We start from the raw sequence: 25,791 nt of genomic DNA, 5'->3' as shown, positions 1-25,791 counted from the left end.
TTCTTAAATCATCCTAAAGTTCTTATTAATGGAGAACACAAAGATTTTCAAGGTCAAAATAATGGAGGTGGTCATAGTTAGTGCTGGAATGTTTAGGGAGATTTCAAAATGAGGGTACATCTTCTTTTATCTTCCATCCCATTTCCTCATTTAAAATATGATCAAGTCCATTTGTTATGATTTAGAGTATGATGAAGCACTTGGCTATTTCCAGGGACAAGGGGGTATGAAGGTACAGTTGATTCTTGTTGTTCGAAGTTGTGTTCTGTAAAGTCACTGAGAATACTAAATTAGTGAATACTGAACCACTGTTCTTAGGGGTTTTCTGTGAGCCTCTGGTCACATTTTTGTCAAGCAGTGAATATATAACCTTGTTTTATGTGTGTTTTTGTTTAAAGACACCTTATTTAATATATATTGTTGATTCATTAACATTGAGCTCACAGCCAGTAACACTACAACTCATGCCAATCCATCACAGCCTTCTTGCATTTAGGAACCCTAGGCAGCAGCACTTCACTAAGATTGGGGGCCATCTTTAACAGGGAAATTACCAATAAAAAGGACAAAAAAGCAAAAAACTTGGAATGAACTGGATGCTTATTTACAATAGGAAAACAAGGCAGAGCATTATTTTGTAGGTACTGGGTGACTCAGTTTCACACTTTGCATGTCCACAACCAACCAGGAAATCACCTAGATTGTTGATTTTGGAGGTATGAACTTGAAAATAAGGAATCTGCTAATAATGAGGATCAACTGTATTTTGGCTTACTAGCCTTTTATTTCAGTCCTTCGGACTAATCAAAGAAATGTTTATGAACAAGAGCTTTAATTAAGGAGAAAAGATAGTATCAACTAAAAGGCAAATTTTTCAGACAAATAGAAAATATCCCCAAAGGCAATCGAGCATTAACTTTAAAAAGGAAAACTTCATGTGGTAGGTATACTTTTGAGTGTTTAATGCAAAAACAGCATACCTGTTTTAAGACAAATATTAAGACAATGGAAATCACTTTAAAATACTAAGGAGCACAGCAGAGCACATTTTTCTTTCATAGTCATCAGTTTCATTTTCTCTAGGCTTACCTTTTTCATGTAGAAGAATCCATATTTCACTGAAAGCTATTAGGCAAACCTACCATTTTTCTTCGGTAAAAAAGCCAACTATATGAGGGCGCTAGATCATGTTAACTGATGCAAGTATGATGATCTATATGAGAGCCTTCATCTTTTAATGGTGTTTTCTTACAAAATACTAACATTCATTGACTATTTACCATGTGCTAGCATTGTGCTAATAAGCATTTCCCCCGCCCTCAATAGTAGTTACTATTAAAGTACATTTTACAAGTAATGAAACTGAAGTTCATTCTGTGAGGTTAAGATACTTGCCCAAAGCAACGTGCTGAGTGAGAAAGCTGATCCTTCTCAAACCCAAAGTTCAGCGCGGTTAGCCTCTACACTGTAATACCTTTCACAAATCTGTTAACCTAGGAATGTTTTCCTTGGTGGTACTGAGATGAGTCTGGTACTTGTCATTACACTTCTAACCTTGGGGCCTGCCTTTTGATCGGTTGGTCCTTTCAGAGACTTTTTTTTTTTTTTAAAGGGAGGAAGATAGCAGGAAAGAAGGAGGTGCAGGTTTCAAGTCAAACTCTGCTGTAACAGCCAGGCAACTTCAAGCAAAATCTATGTACTTAGGGCTGGCTCTGCTTCATCTGTTAAGAAGGAAAAAAAAAAAATAGCCAATTTAAATTATGACGTTTTCTCCATATTTTATGGATAGGAAATAGAAAAATTAGAGCAATTGCTTTATGAAGTGGCACCGCTACTGAAACTATAAGCCCTGAGTATCTTCTCCAATTTACTACGTTTGTTTATAATTTGGTTCTCTATATATTAGTCCTTAACAGATGCCTATTCACAGCCTGAATGTTTAGAATGGCATACCAGAGGTTTAGTTTACCTACTTAGCCCCTTCCCTTTTGCCTTCACTGGGCCTCTAGGTTGACATTATTAAGATGAGTCCTATGCTACCTAATAAACTTTATAACCTGCTTTGCTGGTGATAAAAGTAGGCTATACTGGGTAGTCCTGAAGTTAAATCTTTTCCCATCCTTAGAGTTTTAAGCAAATTCTCTTGCCTTCAAGTATTTTACAAATGATGGGAATACCTTTGGAAGCATTTAAACAAGTGATGCAGACCCAAACCATTCAAGAAATAATTGAGAACATGTATGAAAATAGATGGAACACAAGCCCGCATCTATACATTCTGATTCTAGAAGCTTGGTTATATAGTTTTCTCTGCTATCCTTCATTTCCTCTGCTCTAAATTACAACAAACAGAAGCAAGAAGGATAAGAAGCAGCTAGAGGTAAAAAATGGTAAGTGGAAGAAACTGAATAACTAGCATCTCAACATGGTAAAAACCTAAACAATGTTGGACTATGCCACACTAAAAAGCTATATAGTATTTAGCACACTGAAACCTTATGTCCTACATTAAAGAAAACCTTTAAAAAAAAAAAAAAGAAAACCTTGTATCAGAAGTAACTTAATCCAGGCAAATGCTTCATTTAAGAGTTAATCAAGCTTAAGTTTAAACACTTTAGGCTAAAGTACTGAGTTTTATTGTTTCAGTGAGAGTTTATAAGGCATCTTTCTGTGATAACGACCTATAAAAGCTGTTTTGCACTTCAGAAGTGAGAATGGGGTCATATTTTATTCAGCATAAATGATCCCCAAAAAACATTAATTCCAATGAAAATTTAGAAATTGGCTCCAAAATTTCAAAGCAGAATGTGACAGGAAAAAAAAAAATCTATAAATCTGAGCTAAAGTAAATAAAAAGCACTTATTTATAATGCTAGAATAGGTTTTTGGTTAAAGAATCCTGGACTGAGAGTAACCTTGAGTATTGGGAAACTTAAATGACCTAAGCTCTGCTTTTTGTTGCTGGCACTGTTGTTCAGTGCTGTCTATCTGCTTAGAGCCAACTGTTGCCTTAGCAACAGGATATAGCAAGAGCTTCTATCCAGTGTTAACCTATTATTCCTGACCCAATGACAAGGTCACAGACCACTGTTAAGGTATAATCTGGAACAAGTTAACACTTGTTGTGACCTTAGTGCTGTTTAGTTAATGGGATTTCAAGTGAAGTGTTTATGTGACATTTTTCTTGACAACCTGAAAACAGCAGGGTGAAAAATGAAGCTCAAAGAGGTTGAGGTATGAGCTCCAGGCAATAATTAAGAATAAATTAGTTCATCTAGAAAACTATGGGAAAATTTTTGTAATGAAAATAGTCTCTAACCTAGAAAATGAGTAGCTACATTTGACAATCCATCAAGTAAAAAGGGTACAAACATTCAGAAAATATCACTGTAATTTCACCCTAATGTGAGAAAATGCTAACTTAATAGTGGGGCTTTGAGATTGAGAATGTTAGTGAAAAACAATTCTGCCTTTTTAAAATCTTTAGATTGCATGCAACATAGCTGGAAATCCTGGGACAAATATGTATATAAATACCATTTTAATTCAGCATACTCCTTCAGAGTACAAGGACTATGGTTGACTGTCACACAGGGTCCCCACATATGATTAGACTCATATTATACTGGAAAGGCCTTTATGGGATCACTTAGTGCAGCCCTCTCTAGTTGGATGAAATGGAATATAGAAAAAGTTAGTAGAACTATGATAGCAACCCTCAGTTCTGTGCTTCAATGCCCGAAATAGTAATGTAGAAGATACAGATGAATCTGAATCTAAAGTGATCCACTGATAAACTTTAAAAAAACAAACTTAAAAGTATGCCACCTCCCTCATCCAGTAATTAAGGATTTTCTGGATGCTTAGACCCTTGCTTGGATTTCTAGAGGAAATGATTATACCTTAAAACATATTATTAGGTTGAACCATAAGAAACTGTCACTTTGGTGGGTCAAAACTGGTTAGCTCCCAGCAATTTCCTATGGTTCAACGTAACTGACATTTTCAACCAGCAGTTCAGTGCAGCTTCAAATTACTACCACTTGCCAAAAGTTTTACTATAGCAGATTGCAATTATTGCTTAATTACAACTGTTCCCTGAAATAAAACCCAAATAAAACCCAAATGCTATCATAGGTTAATCATGGGTTTTCAATGACTATTATCCATTCAAGCATCCTAATGAACTAAAAATGTAAACTAAGGGGTCAGCAAATTCACTATATCAGATATCCTTCTAAAGGTACAGGGGATCCAAACTGTAAATAGCAAAGAGGGAAGACTGAATGAGACTTTACAGTGAACACCCTGTTGCCTTTTGGAATTTTGCTAAACCCATAGATCTAGTTCAAATCCAAGTTCCTTGAAGCCTTCTAGAAAATCTAAGTATAAAAGTAATTTTCCTTTACTCATTTCCAACCACCACCAATCATCTGACACAGGACTTTACTGCATTAGATAACAGGTTTTCTATCCACCTTTAGTAGACTAAGCTCATTGTAGGTACTGCCTATGAGAATAGTTAACTAGTTGGTTTCAAACTGAAAAAATATCTGTTTGCAGAGGACACAAATGGTAGGTACTATTTCCCAATCAGCAATATTCAGTTAACATAACAACTTTGCAGAGACCCTTCTCAGGTTAAACACGAGACTCACAACAAACAGTTGCTACAAAAATATTTCCAAAGGTGATGCATCCCAGCCACAAAAGAAAGGCTGACAGGAATGGAGATGCAGAACAAACAGTACAACCACTAGCTTAGTTTTCCTTTTCTTTGGTTATTTTGCTTGCCTGTATATACTTGGGCTTGCTTTTTAAAGAATATTTACTTAGGCAACCTCCCTCAGCCTTGTCCTAAGCAATGTCTCAGTTAAGTTTTCATGAGTTGACTGGTTTGATATGCTCTCTCTTACCTCCACATTAAAATACAGTAACTACCTAAAAAAATAAGACTTTTATGTATCCCTACTGTAATTTTACCAATGGTGACTGGCCTGTCAACAGAGATCCATACCATTTTGCGAAAGTTTTAGGCCCATGGAAGGCTTAAAAGTGATGCCTGGACTTCCTAGGTTGCACAGTGGTTAAGAATCTGCCTGCCAATGCAGGGGACATGTGTTCGAGCCCTGCTCTGGGAAGATCCCACATGCCACAGAGCAACTGAGCCTATGTGTCACAACTATTGAGCCCATGTTCCACAACTATTGAAGCCCACTCGCCTAGAGCCCGTGCTCCACAATGAGAAGCCACTACAATGAAAAGCCCACGCACCACAATGAAGAGTAGCCCCTGCTCGCAGCAACTAGAGAAAGCCCATGTGCAGCAACAAAGACCCAATGCAGCCGATAAATAAATAAAATTAAAAAAAAAAAAAAAAAAAAAAAAAGTGATGCCAAACCTAAGAATCCTAGTCTTCCCAAGGCTCAAGAAAACATTTTTACCCCCATGTAATCACAGTTCTTAATTCATGATTTAGTTCAGGTATCATATACGACTTCATATATGTATGCTGAAACAATATTTAAGCTGCACAAAACCTTTAGGGTTTTTTTTTTGGGGGGGGGGGGGGGGGGCGGCCAGGAGGTGGAAGGAGCTGGCAAGTTCTCCCATAGCAACATTCCATGTAACTAATAGCCAAAAAAGATCCATCCCTCTCAAAATAAGATTGGAAGGCTACCTCTATGAAGAATGGAATTACCTTTGGGGAGTGGGCTTTTCACTTCTCAATCTGAGCATGTGCTATTAAAACAAACAAAAAAACGCCCTATCGTGATCCTGCAGTACATATTTCTAAAGGACATTGGGATCAGTCATTTGTAAATAATGAAATCTTAATACTTATTTCCTACAATATGGTTATTAGTTCTAAAAAACTCCTTGGGCTAAACCCACTTTTTAAGATGGTTTTGTGTTTCTTCCTTTCTCATTGAAACAGTCTTTACAGAAGGATTTTAGTGAATCTAATCTACCTGGAAGAAAAATCCTATTTTCTTTATGCCATATTTACCAATTTGGGGATTAATGAAAATTCTTCTCATACCTTACAGTTAATTTGTAACTCCACTATTGAAGAATAAAAAGGCCAACAAGTTTACCGGTTTCTGACTTTTGATAAAAATAAGACATCTGTGGATAATTTTTTTATTAGGATATGAAATTACTTGATATTATTCAATGTTCAAGGACTGCACTATTCACACTACACCGTTAAAATTTTTAGTTATCAGGATTTTAGGAAAAAGCATCATCACATCTTAACCTCAACAGTAATAAATTTCAGGGCTAGGGTTTTATATACACTGACCCAGCAAATATTTTTAAACTATACCCTGAATTGTCCTTCAGTTATAAATTAAAATCACTTAGCTTTTTTATGTACATAACAAATTAACACAAATTATGCACATAAAAAAATACTTTTCAGATGCCAAGCAAAAGGGCTTTCTTCTTGCTCAGTAATCTTCATATAATATTGTAAAGCAACTCCCATAAATCCACAAATACTTGATATCACCTTGCAACACACTTCCTGTTAGTTTGTATCTTCCTAAAATTAAGCCATCTGGCTAAACTATTTACCAAATATCCAATCATTAGTATAAGAACCTTTAAAATTACTTCCTTGAGAACCAAAAACCAAATTAGTGACATTCCTTATTTAAAAACTGCTCATTATACTTCTTTATAAAAATAACTTTAATAAAGAATCAAAGGCAAAAGTAAAATTATGGATTTTACCCCACTGCCTTCCAAAAGTTGCCTATGATGAGAATTTTGTTGCAAAGACTTTCCTAGTATCAAATCTCTGATCAATTCCCTAAACAATTCTACTCAGACTAAATTTTTAGGTACTAAGATTTCAGAGGATTCATTACAAAATGATAAAATGACCAACTAATATTTGAATACTATTTATGAGCAAGTATAAATGCATCTTAAAAAGCAATCAGAATACTACTCTAAGGCCTTTAAGTAGGTCCAACTACTTTTCAACAGTTGGTATAAACAGTAGAAAGTTAAAAATCAGCAAATGGAAGATCAAAGTTTATTTACTACCTGCATACAAAAACATATTGCACATCAAACAACCAAAATCAAAAAAAAAAAAAAAAAAAAAAAAAAAAAAGGAAAAGAAAGAAAAGGGGGGGGAGGAAAAAGTTACTCTACTGAAGACTAACGTAGTTTATACAGAATAAACCTTCTGGAAATTGATCTTTTCAGTAGTTCAGGTTATGTCTGAATGGACATGACTAATTCAGCTTAGTGTTTTAACTAAAGCTATGTTTGATTTTTTAAATACTGTACACTTTAATAAATAAACCAAACAAAGCCTCAATGTAGAACAGTCACTGCCAATATCACCCAGTGTCCCTGCAGATGAGAGTTTAACAAATGTATTCCAGTGGTCTGCAGATTTTCCTCTACATACAGCATTTTTAAAACACATTAAAACAGACCAGTTTCCAGACTAAACTAATGAAGAAATTACAATTCAGTGCAAAATATCTTAGACTGCATTTCATTCTAGTTTTCCTCAGGTGAAGAAGTGGTTGCATATTATTAAAAATGTAACAAAAGCAGCTAATGCTTTCATAAAGAATATTACGTTAGGGATCCCACCCCACCCACCTCCCCCCATCTCTGCCATATTTTGAAAACAAAATAACATTTCCTATAGCCAGCAACTTTTTTTAATGTTACATATACTATTCTCAAGGCACATCTGATGATATATTTTATAACACAGTAGGTGTCAAAGTATGTTTAACATATGATTTCTTCAGGATCCCTCCCCTTTCTGAATTCCAAATGGAGGAACTGAAAGTGCGATGTAAAGACTGGCGATCCATATTCTATCTTTGGCAAGCTTGTACAAGCACTATTGTAAAATGTAATGTAAAAGAACTGTAAACTAGGAACTTCTTCAGTTTATGAAACACCATTCAGGACTGCTGCTTCTTGAGTATTTTCTTCTTTTAAGGTATTAATCTTTTCTTCTCCTGGAGTACGCTGCAGCTTAGAAATTTCATCGCCAGAAGCACTAGTTGGGCCATTTATTGCCTTTTCTGAAGGACCATGCTCTTCAATCACATCTTTTGCCTGCCAAAGGGAGACAACTTTTTCAACTTCTTTATAAATGAAATCTATAGCTGAGGAGGAAAATAGCTACATAAACATTAATTAGCTAATAAATAATTTTAGTTTCACATACCACAATGGATCAAAGAATGAAAACATTCTTAAATTCAAAACAAATACCAACATACTCCACCTCTCTGGGTCTTTCAACTCTTTATCTCTAGTACCTAGCAGTGCATAAACCACAGGAAGACTGCACCTATTTACTGAAAACTTGCACCTAATTTCATTTTAACCACTGGAAAGCTCACCATATAAAAGATATAAACAGTTAATACCCAAGTAAGGCAAATAACCACCTACTTACTCACCTTTTTTTGGAAACTCACATTCACATATCAAATCCCTTAAAATATTTAAAAGAATTGAAACTTAAAGGTCTTTATACGCCACCGAGAAGAGGTATATTCAGCCTACTGCTCCCCAAATTAAGGCAACAGTCTCTATACCCAATATCTTTGGGCAGACTGAATTTTACGAATGCTATTTAGAGTTCTAACTGAAAAGTATTTCAGGCTCAAGCATGCATATCTTCAGTTACCTCGGGCCAAAAACAAAATCAATAGTCTTTAACTAAAATATTACTGGTTTAGTTGGGTAAACAAGTGATCATACAAGTTAAGAAGTGAAAATAAAACTAAACCATACCAAAAACAAAAACAAAAAAAACCAAAACCTACAGGTTAAATTCTCCTTACCATTTCTTTCTTGTTTTTAGCCAAAGTTTCCCTTGGGAGGTTTCTTTGTCTGCTCTGAGACTCAGCTCTAGAAATATAATCTGCAACTGTGACTGTTGAAGATGAGAAAAAAATTACAGGTGTTGAAAAAGTATTTCTAAAGTTTATTTATGGATAAAGAGTAATTTTACTTTTAAAATAAACTAATGGTGGGTTACCCAATTTCGAAATTTTCTTAAGCTGGGTACCACCTCCAACCAAAGATGAAGCTTGAAAAATGTGCCTGTGATTTAGTGCTGACTATAGAAGATTTCAAGCTGGAGATTGAGGAAGCCTAGATTAAAGTCCTCTTTCACAAGAGTCCAGCCATTTGCTTCTGTTTAGGTCTACAGTTGTGGGGTAAGTTTGACATAGATATCCACAACCAAGAATAGGAAATGCAACATTCTAAACCCAGACAGTGTTTGCACTTATCAGTGGGGGAAAAATACAGGACAAACTGGGTGCAAATTATGATGTAGCATGCTTCAATTTGAAATTTTCATCAAAGATATAAAAGATTTACTCAGGTATTAGTTGTTCTGTTTTGTTTTTTAAAGCACAGTAAGATATCCAAGTATACTTCATGGTTCCTTTTAACATTTCACACTAGAAACCATTCTGAGTAATCTAAAAAAACTGCAAGCAAACTATAAAGATGACAGACCACCAACCTAAAAATGTAGCCAATGATCATGGTAGGAAAAGGCCCATCATTAATTCAGTAACCACTCCCTTTCCCCATTTTACCAATCTTTCAAGGGACTGACTGAAAAGGTGTTTGTGTTTGAATGGTGGTAGGGGATATGGAGAAAAGACTAACCCAAATTAACACCTACTGCCAACCCATTGTAACAAACTACCTCTGGTCTGCTGGTACTCTGGACTGCCTCACTTTATACCTCAGAACTTTCTCTTCAAGGACTTGCAACTTAGAATTCACTGATTTGAAGAAATATAATAATCACCCTCTTCCTTTCAGAAAATTTATCTTCTCTCAGAAACTGGTGAAGAAAAATCCCTGATTATGGGAAATACGGTGTATTTTAAATTTATGGGAGCAAGTAAATGACGAAAGAATTAAAACTCAGGTAAATTTAAAATTTAAAGTCACTACATATGGGGAGAATTACTCTACCAGGTTCCAATTATATGAAAATAAATCATTTTAAAAGCTGGACTGTCTTTACAACTCATTTTTCTTAATCATGAATTAACATGCTAACACCTTTCTTTATAAGACCCAAGAACTTTCTAGAACTATTAAAATGAATTTTTATAATCTCAAGGAAACAAATTCAGAACTAATATACATCTTTAGAAACACCACTAAATAAACATGTTTCATGTCTAAAACTGTCTCTTTTCCTCCATATTATAAGAAACTCAATGTGCTCATTTTGGAGCTTTATAAATTGTCACTTAAATTCACTGTAAGTGAATTTATAAATACATTTAATAATAGTTTCCAAAATTGGGGAGAGGGATACTATCAAATCCACTTCATTATTATATCTACATACACCAAAGCAAAAGCATCCTAGGAAGTATTCTAGTTTGGAGAATTCAAATGAATTTAATGAATTCATTCTGTTTCCATGGTTCAGCCCTCGGTGACACATGGAAGAACTCAGCTACCTGGAAACCCTGATGCAGACACACATACTGCTAAATCTGAACACATGAGAATTCTTAGAATCCTTCATCCACTATGTACAGACACAGAATAGTATACTTTGATATAGTTTATCAATTAATAGGCACTCAGCTGGAAAGGTAAAAACTGACCAGTGCCCCTCCTCCACCGAAGGGAGGTAAAACTAAAAATTACCTTAGTTAATTCAAAGAAAAACCTGTGTATAGCCAATCTTTATAATACAAGTCACTTAGAAGTTCAAAACAGACTAATGAGTATTTACAGTATCTTGAAAAATACTGAGGCAATTTGGGCAGCATAATTTGGATTCTAGAATTTAACGAGTCCAAAGTTAATCAACTGGACACCAGTATACTGTCACACTTTTCTAAGTGCAGTAACCAATACTCACTAATTTATACTAAGGGCAATAACAGATTTTAAGCAAATAAGAACAAATTAAATAACTGTTTATCTCAGAGAATACTGACATTAACTTTAGATAGAACCTGCCTTCCTAGAACTGCTGCCAGGGGCAAAGGAGAAATGATGTGCTTGTTCCACCTATCCTACCTTGTGTGGGGTGTGTGTGGGGCGGGGCCTGCGGGATGCACATTGAGAAAAGCAATGGGTTCTAAAGAGGCGATCAGTACTTCCAAAGAACACAGTAAAACAGTAATAAATGCAGGAGAGAACACAAATCATTGCTAAATTATTTAAAACTCCAAATTACTCAAGTTTCGATCATTACCATGCAGAAATCTCTTCCTCTTCCTTATCAAAGGCTTTTACGTTAATCCCTTCATGTCCTTTGACTTACTAATGAACCACCATCCACCTGGTTAATAAATTATGTTGTAATTTATCCTATCTCGACCCCATATTAATAGCTTATATTTCCTTACTTATAAAATATGGCCAGAAAACCGTATTCATGGCTATACCACTTCAAAAAACAAAATAAATACCATCTCTTCATCTAAAAGATACTTCTATCACTAAAGAAAGAGAAAAGAAAAGAGAAAACATTTCCTGGAAACCTTGTATTTTGACAATATTTAACTCCTTTTAAATTTAAAACTATCTTTAAAACATGAACTTTTTCCTTTTTTCCCCAAGAATGGGAACTAATATACCCTTAACCAGTTTTCTCAAATTTCTCTACAACCACTAAACTTAAAATACTAAATAAAGATGCTGGAATTTACATTCTTTATTTGGGGAAAACACAAGAATTTGCTTTGGAAAGAATGCAAAATTGATTAGTTTAAAAGGGGTTTGTTTATTTCTGGTGCACACAATTTCTTCATTGTGAATATACATGTGATTCTCTGTACAAAGGAAATGGAATTATGTTCAAGATAGTATAGACAGAGCAAACAAGTTTCTTTGAAGTTACTAAAAATTATATCTACTTAAATTAACATTCTGAAACTAAGTAAGTACTATTAATTTGAATAGTTAGTAGGTGTAAGGGAAAAGGCATCACACTACAATAAACAAACAAAAACATAACATGCATTCCTCTTATTAGGAAAAAGATACTTTCAAGTATTTTTCTCATTTATACTTTTTCTTAAAATTGTGGGTATTAGAACCCCCACAAAAAATGAGGTGCTGAATCCAGATATAGTAAGCAGGCACCATGCAAAAGCTGCCCAGTTTTGCCAATCAACCTCAATCACAATCTACAACATAGTCTCTGGGATGGCAGGCCCCAACTCAAGTGTGCAGAATCTGCCAAGTGGACAAAATAATGGTGTTCTCAACAGTATTTCCATGTAAAAAATTGAGACACAACATTAGTTCAATTAGACAGGTTACTAAACATTTACGGTGTGAAGGAAGAATGCATTTTCTTAAGAGTACTAGTCTTATTAGTTGAGTAAACAATTTATGCAATGCACATCTTGAATGTATATGCACACATGTGTACATGTAAGTATAATATATTTAGAAAGCAGACACATGACATTTTTTCATGCTTGTGACCTGGTGTTGTCAACAGGTCCACTCAAGTTACCTGGCTGTCTATCTTCTGCCTGACCCCTGAAACGACGCCTGCGGCTACGATTGCGTCGCTGGGGTTTTTTTTCACTATCATCTGTAATTGCAAAGTTCACCATGAACTATTCTGACAAAAATAAAGCAAAAAATACAAAAACAAAAACAACTTCTTTCTTTCAAAGATGTAAGGGGAAAGAACCTTTTAATTAAACAGGAAAGATAAAACAATACACATTACTCACAGGAAAAATACTTTTGTAGTTTTAAACATTCCTACTAGATTATAAATGGAATTATCATCCAGAAATTAAGAGGGTTTAACTCGATTAAACAAACTCTAAAACAATTTAAATTATCATTCAGGAATAAAGTTTTCCTCTCTAGTACAGTTTAGTTTTTACCAAAGTTAATGACATTTTAGCCCTTTGGAAATCAATGCTTACTCAGTATACACACTTTCACTAAGCGTCATATATAACAACATTTAAAGAGGCAAGCTGAAAGCCCAATTTTGGTTTAAAACAGTAAGAGTATTAAGTGCCTTGCAGTTTGAATATTTGTTTTGTTTTAATGGCATCAAAGGGCACTTTAATAAACCCTCCCAGTTTCAAATAATTTGGCTATACAAATCTGAGAACTAGACATTTAAGACAGACACAAAGCCATCTACCTTGTTTGAAGTAAACACTATGAAAAATTCAATTTGTGAATTGCATGTGTTTGGGACTTTTTTTTTAAAAGCATCATACATTAACAATATTATACAATAATATATATCTTTTCCCTAAGTGCTTACATACCTAGCCCATTTTCATTAACTGAAGCTGTATCAGACTCAGTCATCCCATCCATCAGAACAGCATCTTCATCAGTCCTTCGTCTACGAGACCGCCTACGACGGTTAGTACTGTGATGAGATTCGCTGGCATCAGTGTCTGCAGTCTGATCTGATTCTGTATTATCAAGTAAGCTGTATGGATTGCTGTCTGGATCTTTGAGCACTATATGCATGTCAGAGGCAAGAAATATTTGTTTGAGAGAGCTGCAGTTATCAGGAATGTTTGACCTATATTGAACTATAGCAATTAATGATAAACTTCAATTTTCCCCCAATAAAAATATACCCTCTGCCTTCAGATAAACGTTTTCTGTATCACTATTTTACCTGAAAAATAACAAATATGAAAAAACTTTAAATGGCAATGAAAAACTAAAACAGAAGATGAGTGGACATCTTGGCTTTCTATCATTTCTCTTTGACTTCTTTTGAAAACGTATTAGGAACTAGTATATTATTACATGCTACTTTTTACATTCACATTCCTAGCTAATCCTATCCAGAGGCTAGAGAAATAAAAATAAAAACAAATATTCATCTAATATGAATTAATGCCAAGAAACAGCTTTTTGTCTCCATAACAGAGTTCAAGGTGGCTGCTGCTTCTTTGTGCCAATGTTAATGAACTATTTCCAAATAATACTCAACACACGCACACCATGACATAACAGAAATCTATTACTATGAACTGAAGCAAACAAAACAAGTCTACACAAAAAAAAGCACACTAAAAAGTTTGAAATTCTAACTGATTACACGAAAATGTGGAAATGAATGTTGACTGGTACTCCCACCTCCAGAAAGAAAGAGTGAAGTCAGGGTAAGGTGGGGTGAGGGTGGGAAAGGGAAGGTTTTAACATACAATTAATAAGGAAAAAAAAATACCCATCTTACCTATGTGCATTTACTGCTTCCACCAATCAAATTATAGAAGAAATTCACCTAATCACGATTTTTCCTTTCTAAGTTTCCTTTGGTAACAGCTAGCAAGCTAGCATCTTTGCAAAAGACACTAAGTTTATCCATTAATCATAAACACTAGGTAAAGTACATTTACTGTGTAATTCATCATACTATAATTTTATAAACCTTGGTAATAGTGAGCAATGTACTAAAATATAAAAACTATTTCCCTGGAAGTCTATAAACTGAACTTAGGACTTGAAGAATATCATTAGAACTAGAAGAGTACCTTTTTAAAGTCCCTTAAAAAATGTGATTTGATCCAGTTTTTTTTTTTAATTTATTAAGAGTAGTTTTATTAAAATTGCCATACAATAATGTTATGGTTATATCCCTGATATAATCTAGTCCATGTATCCTGACAATTCTCCCCCCAGTCTATTATGCTAAGCAAGAACATCCTGGCAACTCCTACAACTCCATTTAATTTATAGCATTTAAATTTCAAAAGACACAAGTTAAAAGCTTCTTAAACACCATCTCAGTCTTCTAGACACTCCTCAAACAATAAAGATTTTTTAAAGAAGTTCATTTCACAATCTTTCCCTGTTCCCAAAGTGGTACATAGTACAGCAAAAAAATGCTTTTCAGTTAATTTTCAATATTAAGTATACAAAGGTATTTAGATCTCTCTGGGTCTGTCTAGCAAACAGAAATACATAACCCAAAAAAATTCTAGAGGGAAAAAAAATATTCTAATTACCTAAACCCTCAAAGCCTGAATGGAGAAAACACCTAACCAATGCAACCCAGCCCCAACTAAAGTTACTCTGATCTGACTATTTTAGCTAAACTTTCACCAAGAAACACTCTATAAATGCTTTTCCTTATATTGCTGTGTATGTGTGCGTGTATTCTAGCATTTTCCTCGGACAGTTAAAAGAGAAACTTCCAAAAATGGGTGGCCCTGTGAAACAAATTAACGTGTACAAAATGATACTGTTTACAAAGAAAGGATTCTGACATAGTATATAAAAGACTACCAGAACTGATGGAAGATTTGCCACCACGTGGTCCACCACGACCTCGACCCCCTGAAACACTTCTGCCTCTTCCTCCTGGGCGTCTCCTGCTGTCACGCTGATGCCGGCTCTCTCGGTCATCTTCTCCTGCCAATGACCAATCACTCAACTCGTCTTTACGCTCAGATTCAGTTTCAGATGGGTTAGACAGCTCAGAGTTTGTACCTTGGCAGAAAAAAAAAATAAGCCAACTATATTTCTACTAAAAAAAAAGTGAAATCTTTCAAAATTATTTCCTGCAAATCACTGTTTAAATAACCATACTGATTGGCTGCCCCAAAGAAACATAAATAAAAATTTCAATGATCTTAAAATCTATTAACTAAGAAATAATTAAATGTTAATACTGTATACTAGCAATATTGTATTTACCAGATAGATTAAAAATTGAACTGTTTGAATGTGCACAAACATAGCCAATAGAATTTTACAGAAAACATACAAAACATTATACATATATAATATGAAAATGCACTTAATATACGGAAATATTTTTAAAATTTTGCCCATTTTTAGGTTTTTAACAAACTGTTAATATTGGGTTGGCCAAAAAGTTCATTTGGTTTTAAGTAAAAATAAAAGACACGTTTTTCATTTTCACCAAGAATTTTATTGAACAATGTATTCACTAACCAAATGAACTTTTTGGCCAACCCAATATAATAAGAAATAACCACTATCCAATATTTAAAAGCAAATTTAATCATATTTAGAAAAATGAATAATTTAATTGTATATTGTATTCTACCATTATTTCACTGATTCTAGGGGGCACTTTTTTTTTTGTTTTCAAATTTAACATCTCTGAAATCAGACTATTTCTTATAATTGATGGTTTCATAAACTGGGAGTGTATTTTTAGTGGCTGTACATAAAATTATGTTATGTTTTTCGCACAATAATGTTTTAAGCTATAAGAATACAGTGTTTGAAATCACTGAACAAATTTTAGGTTACTCTGAGAAAAGACGTTAACCTGACAATCAAGCTGAAGCCATTATCAGTGAGACAAAACTTCAGCATGACTTTGAAAGTTTACAGACTATTGCTAACATCCCAATGACCAAATTTAATAATAGTGACCTTTTAAAAATGTCAACACTGCAGGGACTTCCCTGGTGGCACAAAGGTTAAGAATCCACCTGCCAGTGCAGGGGACATCGGTTCGATCCCTGGTCCAGGAAGATCCCACATGCCGTGGAGCAACTAAGCCCACGTGCCACAACTACTGGGCCTGTGCTCTAGAGCCCACGAGTCGCAACTACTGAGCCCTCGAGACACAACTACTGAAGCCCACACGCCTAGAGCCAGTGCTCCCAAACAAGAGAAGCCACTGCAATGAGAAGCCTGTGCACCACAACAAAGAGTAGCCCCCACTCACCACAACTAGAGGAAGCCCACGTGCAGCAGCAAAGACCCAACTCAGCCAATCAATCAATAAATTTTTAAAAAAAATAAAAATGTAAATAAACACTGCAAAGATTCTATAAAAGCCTACAATATCATTATTATATAATTAATGTGTCAGAGTTATATGACCCAATCACTACCATACTCATTCCCACTTCTGTTAGTTCTGAAATGGCCCCTTTTCTCATCCTTTCCTTTTGTATCACAGAGATATCCTACACTTTTCAAAAGTTCATTTTACACCATTTTGCTTTTACAGAAGACCTACACTAGTACCTGTTTTCGTAACCAAAAGAAATCCAAAGAGGATTTTTGCTTTCAGAAAAAAAGGCACAGAGACAATACCCTTCAACATTTGCTTTGCAGCAAGCCATTATAGAGGCAGCAAGCACCCCAGTGGGACCAGCAACCCCCAGCTCCTTCCTCCAGAACTAAACTCAGCATCTCGGCACCAAGCCAACATAGCTTTAAACTGTGTCAGTGAGTATCTGTGCTTTGCCTCAAATTATTCTGCGCATCTATTAGCAAGATGTGTCCTAAGGTAATTGCTTCACCACTTCAGTTTACAAAAGGTTTCACAGGAAAACTCTACTTTCTGATAGTGTGGGAAACCTATACATACAAACCTATCTCCTTAAGGGCCCAGTTCAATGTCTGTAGCTTCAGACCAATTTAACTGAAAACAGACCTCTCCCCTTATTTCCTTAAAATTAATGTATATCTATCAAAAAGTATTGTCATGTGCTGTTTTCTATTGTCTCCAATGTGGATTTTCTTCCCACTCGGTCTACAAAATAATAAAGGGGAGGGCTCTGTCTTATACCTTTAAATTCCCCCACAAGCATAGCAACGTGCTTATCAATTTTCTCTCAGTAAGTGAATCTGCTGCATGATTTTGAAGTTCCTATGCTAAACTTGCAAATAAGAAAGATAAACTAAAATAAATAAATAAAAGCAAAACACAAGAGCTTTTCAGATGCACAAAGTGATAGGTACTAAAGTACAGGGAATAAAACGTAAAGTTTAACAACAAGCCTACCAACTTCCTTTCTCCTTTAAAGATAACTCTTCTATCCATCCTTTTCTCCCCATATGCCATTAAATATAGATGCAGCTAGTCAATTATGTAAGAATGGATTAAGTAATGTTAGATGTGCATTTTAAAAAAAATATAGCAAGCTTCTAGTACTGACATTTAACTTTAAGAAATGAGTCTCAAAGCAGAGAATGAATCAAAATACTTATTTTTCCAAATGACAAAAAAAAACTTTAAGAACTGATGTCATGGTTTGCTGGATTAAGAGTAATGATTTCATGAGTAGTTAAAAAAATAAAAAAAATAAAAACTTGGAATGTATCAGAACTTTGGAATTTATTTACAAAGCTATATACCCTGTCTGAAAACATTACCAAAATATGAAGTTAGATGAGCATCTCATTTTTAAAGGTTTTAACAAAAGTTCCTATCGAATTCTCTTTAGAAATACAGTGTAGGATTTAACTCAGTATCATAAGCAAAAAAGTTTTCTTCAGTTTAATCTAAATCTAGTATTCAAGATACTTAAAGAGGGTGCCTAAATCATAAACAGATTTCAGTAGATAAAGGCAGCTGTTAAAGTCAGAAACAAAAAAAGCTAATGAACTTGCCAGTGCTCCACTTTCTTCCTATTAAACATTCCTGAGATGGCAAAAGGAACTGTGCAGATGTAATTAACGTTAAGGATATTGAGGTGGGAGGATTATCCCAGATTACCCAGGTAAGGCCAAGTTAATCACATGCATCTTTAAAAAGCAGAGAACTATTCTCAACTACAGAGAACCAGAGAGATGGCAGCATAAGGATTCTGTAATTACTGGCTTTGTAAGATGGAGGAAGAGGACCATAAGCCAAGGAATGGAGGTTGTCTCTAAAAGCTGGAAGTATCAAAGGAACAGATTTTTCCCTAGAGCCTCCAAAAGGGAATGCCAATACTTAGATTTTAGCTTAGTGACACTCATGTCAGACTTCTGGCCTACAGAACTATAAGATAATATTATTGTTAAAGCTTCTGCAATTATAATCTGTTTCATAATCAATAGAAAACTAATACTCCGCTGAAATCACTGCAATCGTTCCAATCTCAATTTTGTAAAAAGTTCATGAATCCAAAAATGATTTGGGGGCAGGGGGGCAGTGCCGCTTTAAAAATGATACATGAAACCGATCCAATTTATAATGGCTCCAACAAATAAAAAGACCTGTTTTTAAGAGAATTTTAAATCAGACTTTCCCCTAAAACTTCTAAAATCACCTTATGAAGATGGTTCACATCCTTTTAAATGAACATGTATGCTGAACTTAATGTTAACAGCTAAAGTCTCACGTTTTATCAACTCCAACATGCCATCCATTGTAAGTCATAATATTTTGTGTGCCATTTAAAGAAAATGCTGCCAATTAAAATTGTAAGACACCATCCATTATAAGACACATGTAACTTCAGAGATGTTAAATTGAAAAAAAGTTTCTTATAAAGCTTATGTGTGTGTGTGTACACACACACACATACATACATACATCACCTAAAAAACATTCTGCTATTAAGTGGATAAGAACATCTACAACCGAATTCAAATAATTTTTATTTCTCTGGAGCCCACGTAAATTCAACAGCTATTTCAAGAAATATAATGTTACTAGTTTGTAAAGATTCAAAGGTAAGAGTGCCATCTACTGAACAATTTGCATAGCTTTCTTCAATCCAGTGATATTCCTCTCACCATTCTCATTTAAATTTATTATCTACTGTCAACAAAAGCATTTTGCCAAAGAGTGACCGCTCATCAGTAAGTGGACTTCCCAGAGGTTTATAAAATTCTTCAATGAATTCATCAACCAAAAAAACCAAATTTGATTATTTGTACTAGTAATTTGTACCTTTAAAAATCATTCAATATGTACTTAATTTCTATTTAATTATTGCTTGTCTTTTGTATTAAATGTGTTTTCAGGATTTTAATAGTTTTAATAGCAATTCTCAGCCCTTCACATACTAAACACATTAACTGGAATTTTTCTTTTCAGGTTTCAATACAGAGTTAACTTTAAAACAATGAAAAAAGGGGAAGGGAAAATTAACCATCCAACTTCACAACAAATGAAAGAGAGTACAAATCTAATGTGACTCTGGCATCATTAGATGATCCTTCAGTCAAACATGAAACGTGGATGTGGAGTCTGCAGACCGCCAGCTTTTATGTATTTCAATTTTCCCTAAATGCCTTCTATTCTGGAAAAGGCTTATGAAATATTTTCCCAAAGTAGTTAGGATGAGCATAGGGGAGTAGAGAGAAGGGAAGAGAAAATGGGAGAAAAAGAAAAATCAGGAAACTGCTAAGATCCAAGTCCAAATGTAGAAAAATGGTACAACGCCAAAGCTGAAGAAGAAGTGAGAAATTTAGGATTAGAGAATTGCTGACCATCACCATCCACTGGCCCCTTCCTACATGGGTTAAGCCCCATCCTCACAGTGAAATACATTTTAGAAAAATGTTCATTAACTTTTAAAGCCCTCATATTATTGAAATTGCTGTACTTCACAAAATAATTCCAGATGTGATATTAATATTCAAAACTGCCAAATGAACCAATCAATATAGTGTATTTTAAAAACTAGTACAGATTTGCTATATGTAATTGTGGCACAGTGATTAGCCTATTTTTTAATTTTTAGTTTTCCTAGAGGGTAGGCAAAAGATAAATCCAAGCAGTATCACCACCATCACTAGGTTTTTACTGGAAAATGTATATAATTTTACAAGGAAAATATCTGAGGAAACAAGTTGCATATATATTTACTCTATATATTTAGAACAAACATGACCATGAGCTATAAACTTAACAAAAACACGTTTCGTTTCATTACATAGCTACTCGAACACTACAAACCTTTTACTGTCATTAATATAAAGCAGGCTGTCACTACTATTAAAACATATACCTAAGAACTATCTCCTGCCCTCAAAGCCAAGATAAAATGATGAACTAGTAAGTAAGAATAAGCAAAATGTATCAGAGCAACGAAACTACTACCAAAAGAAAAAAAATTTTTTTTTACCATAACCGGAGGTGTAATTAGGGCCCCGACGACCTCTGCCTCTTCCACTATAAGACCTAGAACCTTGTACAGAAGAGACGGTACTTTCATCAGTGGCATATCCTTTCTCTTTTTCAGGCCCTCTGGTGGAAGAAGGTCTGAAACCCATACCGATCTGTCGCAGCTGTTCATCAATCTGTAGGCGTTCCATTCTTAGCTGTTCTACTTCCTATAATCAAAAAACAGAAGAGGATAAATCTTACACGTATTTTTTTGTCTTCTTAAAGCCTAGAGCTTGAGCTATACTCCAGTCCTACCCATGAAAGAAGCTGTGATCTTGGGCAGTTATTTGGCAAAGTATAACTATATTCCTAGTGAACACAATTTACAAGGTTATTTGCTAATTCAATTCACCCAGCATTTACTGAATGCCTTAGCAGCATGTGCCAACCATGCTAAGTGCTACAGGTTATATACAATGTAAAAAAAGACAAGGACTCTTCTCCTTCAAGGGAATGCTTACAAACAAGCATTAGAATAACCTAGGGGGATGTTTAACAGACAAGTACTGAAATAACCTATTTATATGGCTAATAATTACACAAAATTACCAAATCTAGCCTTCAAGGAGTAAAAGCTCTGCTAAATGAGGTACCATCTATGACAAGTACTATTAATAACCTACTTTCCTATCAAAATAGTGACACTTGAGTTGTGACCTAGATGAACTTGTATACTTGGTCATTCAGAGACAGGTCATTACAGGATGTGAAGGTAAGGTGTCTAGAGAAAGCTCTTGGCTAGAAGGCAGTAGAGTACTGGAAAGATGAATTTTAAAAGAAAGGAACGACATTATATGGGTGCTTTCAAAATATTAACATAGCAGCAATGGTATGAGTGACTAAAAGGAAAACATAACGAGAGACAGAGCAGTTGAGGTACTATAAACAAAGAAAAACACAGCAGGAATAAGAAAGAGTAGAAAATGACAATTCCAACTTATAATTTATAGGGCATTTCGTTTCTAAAACCATTTTATTTATTAACCCAGACAGACTATATTAAAAGTAATGGTTAAGAATTATCAAATGATATCTATGGGGGTAGTACATGTGATTCAGAAAATACCAGTTGCCAAGAAACCCCACCTTCATTCCTGGTTCTGTGTTCTATTTGCATCAAACACAAGGATGACCATGTCTTAAACAGTAAGGAAAGAAACGTAAAAGTTCAGAGGGAAAGAGAAAAAAATGTACATGAGGTCAATCATTTTACTATGGCAAAGGGCCATTTATTTTAATATTTTCATGCAGAAAAAAAGAGCAAATATGAAGTTGAATTAACAAAAATATTTAAAACTTTAAAATTCACTACAAATGTAAAATTAATGTGTGGAGTAACACGATATGAATATGATCACTATACAAACCTTTAGATAAGCAATATGATACTCTAAAAGAACTTGCACATTTCCAATGCTTTCTTTAGTGCCAACAAATACAAACGGAACCATCCCCTGTAAGAAAACACAACATCTTCAGTATTTAATATTTGTTGTCTAATTTCTAATTCAATCTAATCTTCGAAGTATATAAACCAACTTTCAAAGAAATTTTCCACCAAACTGGCATGAATTTTCAGACTAGATATATCACTTTAGTAGTGCTTGCCTGAAAAAACATAATAAAACACATTAGCCAGTTTATCTCTACAATATGTGCTCAGATAGCAGAACTTTCAACATCTGTGTATTGGAAGGAGTATTTCATGACCATTAACATAAGTATTATTCACAGACTCTCAATATTTACACAACGAAAATAAAGAAATAAACTTCCAGCTTACTAGTGGCTAAGTGAAATGAACAGAGCCTATGTACACTCACCCAATCAGTTTCAGTGTCTTTCCTCATTTTCTTGATTTACAGAATAGTTCCTAACAGTTGTCTAAACAAGCTGGCTTAAGAACTTAAGAGTCTAAATATGGAATTAAGTGTGGCTTAACTTTTTATTCTATATAAGAAACTACTATGTGACTTATCTTCAAAATAATTTTTTAAAGTTAATTGGTGAATTTTAGTATGGGAGATTAAGAAGAAGAAATGCACTAGGGCAGGTGCTAAGGCTACAGTACAGAGCGCTGCTATCATGGAGCTTAAAGCTGCAGTAACTGTAAGAAGTAATTACAACTAGGAAAGCATGAAGCAAGGGGCTCTAACTTAAGCTTACTGGGAAGTGAAAAAGTCTTGACCTTGTCCTCAAAAATTCACATGCAGAAAACAGAGGATACAAAGTGAACAAAAGACAGGGGAGGGGGGAAAAGAAGTCTAAAAAGTTTTAATCACATACTATATTTCTGGGACTGTATTATTTACATTCATTATTTAATGTTCATTAACAATTCACCTTAAGAAATATCCCAGTTCAATAGCAGCTGAGAAAACAATTGGCTCAAAATCATAAAATTAGCAACTGAGCCAGCCCATTTCATATCCAGTTACCTAATTCCAAATAACATCCACTTGTTAACTGCCAGAATCTATGCTAAGGAATCAGGATAAATAAAACAAAGTTTCTGGTCTAAAGGCAATCACAATCTCAGAAAAGATACTAAACATTCCTGTAATAATCTCATTGTATAGCATTAGCGATATGAATAAAAAACATAGGAATATTAGGTAGAATGTGAATTATGTCATCCCAGATGTGGAAATTTAGGGGAATTCATTAAGACTATTACTGTCATTTAAAGTGGATATTAAAAATGAACAGAATTTTACAAAGTAGACAAAGGGAAAGTCTTTCCAAACAGTTGATCTGCAAGGATTTAGAGAAATAGAACGCCTTGACCCCAACCGGAGATAGTAACCAATGGTACCTCCAAAGAAAAGGAGCAGTAAAAAGGCATCCTTAACTGTATGTATTTTACACACTATTTTAATGGCTATTATAAACCATATATTAAAAAAAAAAATCTAGAGCAAAGAGTAAATGATTATTACTGAATATATGAGTTTACATCTAAGAGTTATTTCAGTTAAATTTCTAGATTTCAAAATATTTTTACACTGATTCTTTACAGTTAATAGGTGACACTGAGACAAACAACTAGCACTCAGAAAAAAATATAAAACTGATCCCACTCCTGATAACATTACACCCCACCCCTCCAAAAAAAATCCAGTTGGAGTGAAAAATTAACACATGCGAAAAACAAACAAAACACCTGAGGGAAAAAACCAGAAATGCACTTCTGAACGATCTATGAGTAGAAAAGACCTGCCAAACACAACACAAAATTGCAGAAGTCAGAAGGCAAAAGTCTTACAAAATCAAGTCAAAATAAATAAGAAATATTTGCCACATACATAAAAAGACTAACTTATTCAAAATGTAAAAGCTTACACTTCAGTAATAAGAAAAAAAGACAAAAAATACGCAAAGGACAATCTGTTTATAGAAAATGTCTTTCAAGCAAATGGAAAGATAACACGTACATCTTCTGGAATGGCACTAAAGTTTGATAAAACTCAGTATTGGCAAATATGTGGAAAACTCACACATTTTCTATACTGGTGGAGGAATGCGTGGGAAAATTAACACGATCTAAAAATTTAAATACCATATACCCTTTGATCTAACAAATGCACTTCCAGGAATTTAGTCTTCAGTTGCAAAGGATCTTTCCTACAGCATTATTTTTAACAGCAGAAGACATGAAAAGGCAACCTGACAACAGTCTAAAATCTATTAGACATGATGGAAAGAGAACATGGACAAGACAAATTTATTCTTTTACACCATACCCTTCTGTGCTATTCTAATCTTTACATATACTGTATTTCTTTCACAATTAAGGGACTTCCCTGACAGTCCAGTGGTTAAAACTCTGCACTCCCAACACAGGGGGCTTGGGTTCAATCCCTGGTCTTGGAACTAAGATCCCACAGGCCACACACAGCAACCCTTCCCCCCCCCCCCCAAAAAGATGACTCTTTCACAATTAAAAACTAAAATCTAATCTTAAAAAAACTTACTTAACTGACTTTAAACATTTATTGGGTGTCTATACAGTTCATTATGCTAGGGAAGAAGGGAGAATATGAGAATTCAGATTTGATTTCTTGACTTCAAGGAACTCAGAACCTAGCTTGGAGACATAAAATAAACCAGTAAACAAAATATAAGACAAAGATAATCATTAAATACACAATTATATAGACAATAAAAGCTACAGCACACAGGTGGAAAGATCATATCAGGCTAGAGGTGTTACCAAAGACTTCAGAGTAAACAAACTATAAACTGAGTCTCCAGGGGATTTAGACAGCTTTTTTTTTTTTCTTTTTTTGGCAATGACACACAGCTTGCGGGATCTTAGTTCCCCAACCAGGGATCAAACCCAGGCCCACAGCAGTGAAAGTGTGGCATCCTAACCACCGGACCACCAAGGGAATTCCCCTAGACAGCTTAAATTGTGAAATGGTGACCCCATATAAACCAATATCAACCTTCAGATTTGTCTTCACATGCAATGTTTTGAAAATCGAAAAATTTTGTATATTATTTAGGTTTCCAGCATTTCTTTAAAATATTGGAAGAAACAGCAACACATAATACATGCATTCCTACAAAGCAACCAGATTAAACCTGAGTAGCATCTGTTTCTTGTATAGAAAGGCACAATGTGCCCTACCTTTCCTATCTTATACATCCCAACCTGCTTGATAATTTATATAATCTGCTTGGTATCTTTTAGCATTTAAACTCCTGGCACAGAAATGGAGGTAACAATGACCAAAACTATAAACAAAGGAAATACAGAAGCTTCTTAATTTGTGAAGAAGGACCTAGAAGAATTAGCTTTGCAAGAAGATGGTAAATACTGGAAAGCAACTGGGAGTAAGTCAAGATAAGGGAAGACTAGATATTAGTATCAAGCTAAGGAATTTAGAACTGAGTCATTTAATGACCCTGCCCCA

The 25,791-nt window shown here is 34.6% G+C and overlaps 1 protein-coding gene across 1 annotated transcript in view; it reads right to left on the bottom strand.

Moving 5' to 3' along the window:
* Positions 1 to 7,034: 7,034 nt before the first annotated feature.
* The window catches only part of FXR1 (FMR1 autosomal homolog 1), a 58,076-nt gene continuing 39,319 nt past the window's right edge, over positions 7,035 to 25,791 (bottom strand). The window contains exons 11-18 of the mRNA XM_057738059.1: positions 22,240 to 22,326; positions 20,982 to 21,039; positions 20,832 to 20,894; positions 15,286 to 15,489; positions 13,302 to 13,502; positions 12,518 to 12,598; positions 8,841 to 8,932; positions 7,035 to 8,103 (exon numbers count right to left, since the gene is read on the bottom strand). Of these exons, the coding sequence (XP_057594042.1) occupies positions 7,933 to 8,103; positions 8,841 to 8,932; positions 12,518 to 12,598; positions 13,302 to 13,502; positions 15,286 to 15,489; positions 20,832 to 20,894; positions 20,982 to 21,039; positions 22,240 to 22,326 (957 nt within the window). The 3' untranslated portion in view covers positions 7,035 to 7,932. The remainder of the gene's footprint in view (positions 8,104 to 8,840; positions 8,933 to 12,517; positions 12,599 to 13,301; positions 13,503 to 15,285; positions 15,490 to 20,831; positions 20,895 to 20,981; positions 21,040 to 22,239; positions 22,327 to 25,791) is intronic.

Source organism: Hippopotamus amphibius, chromosome 6 (assembly GCF_030028045.1).
Source record: "Hippopotamus amphibius kiboko isolate mHipAmp2 chromosome 6, mHipAmp2.hap2, whole genome shotgun sequence".
Classification (NCBI taxonomy): domain Eukaryota; kingdom Metazoa; phylum Chordata; class Mammalia; order Artiodactyla; family Hippopotamidae; genus Hippopotamus; species Hippopotamus amphibius.
The sequence above is the reverse complement of the archived record's forward strand: the minus strand, read 5'-3'. Positions and strand labels throughout refer to the sequence as shown.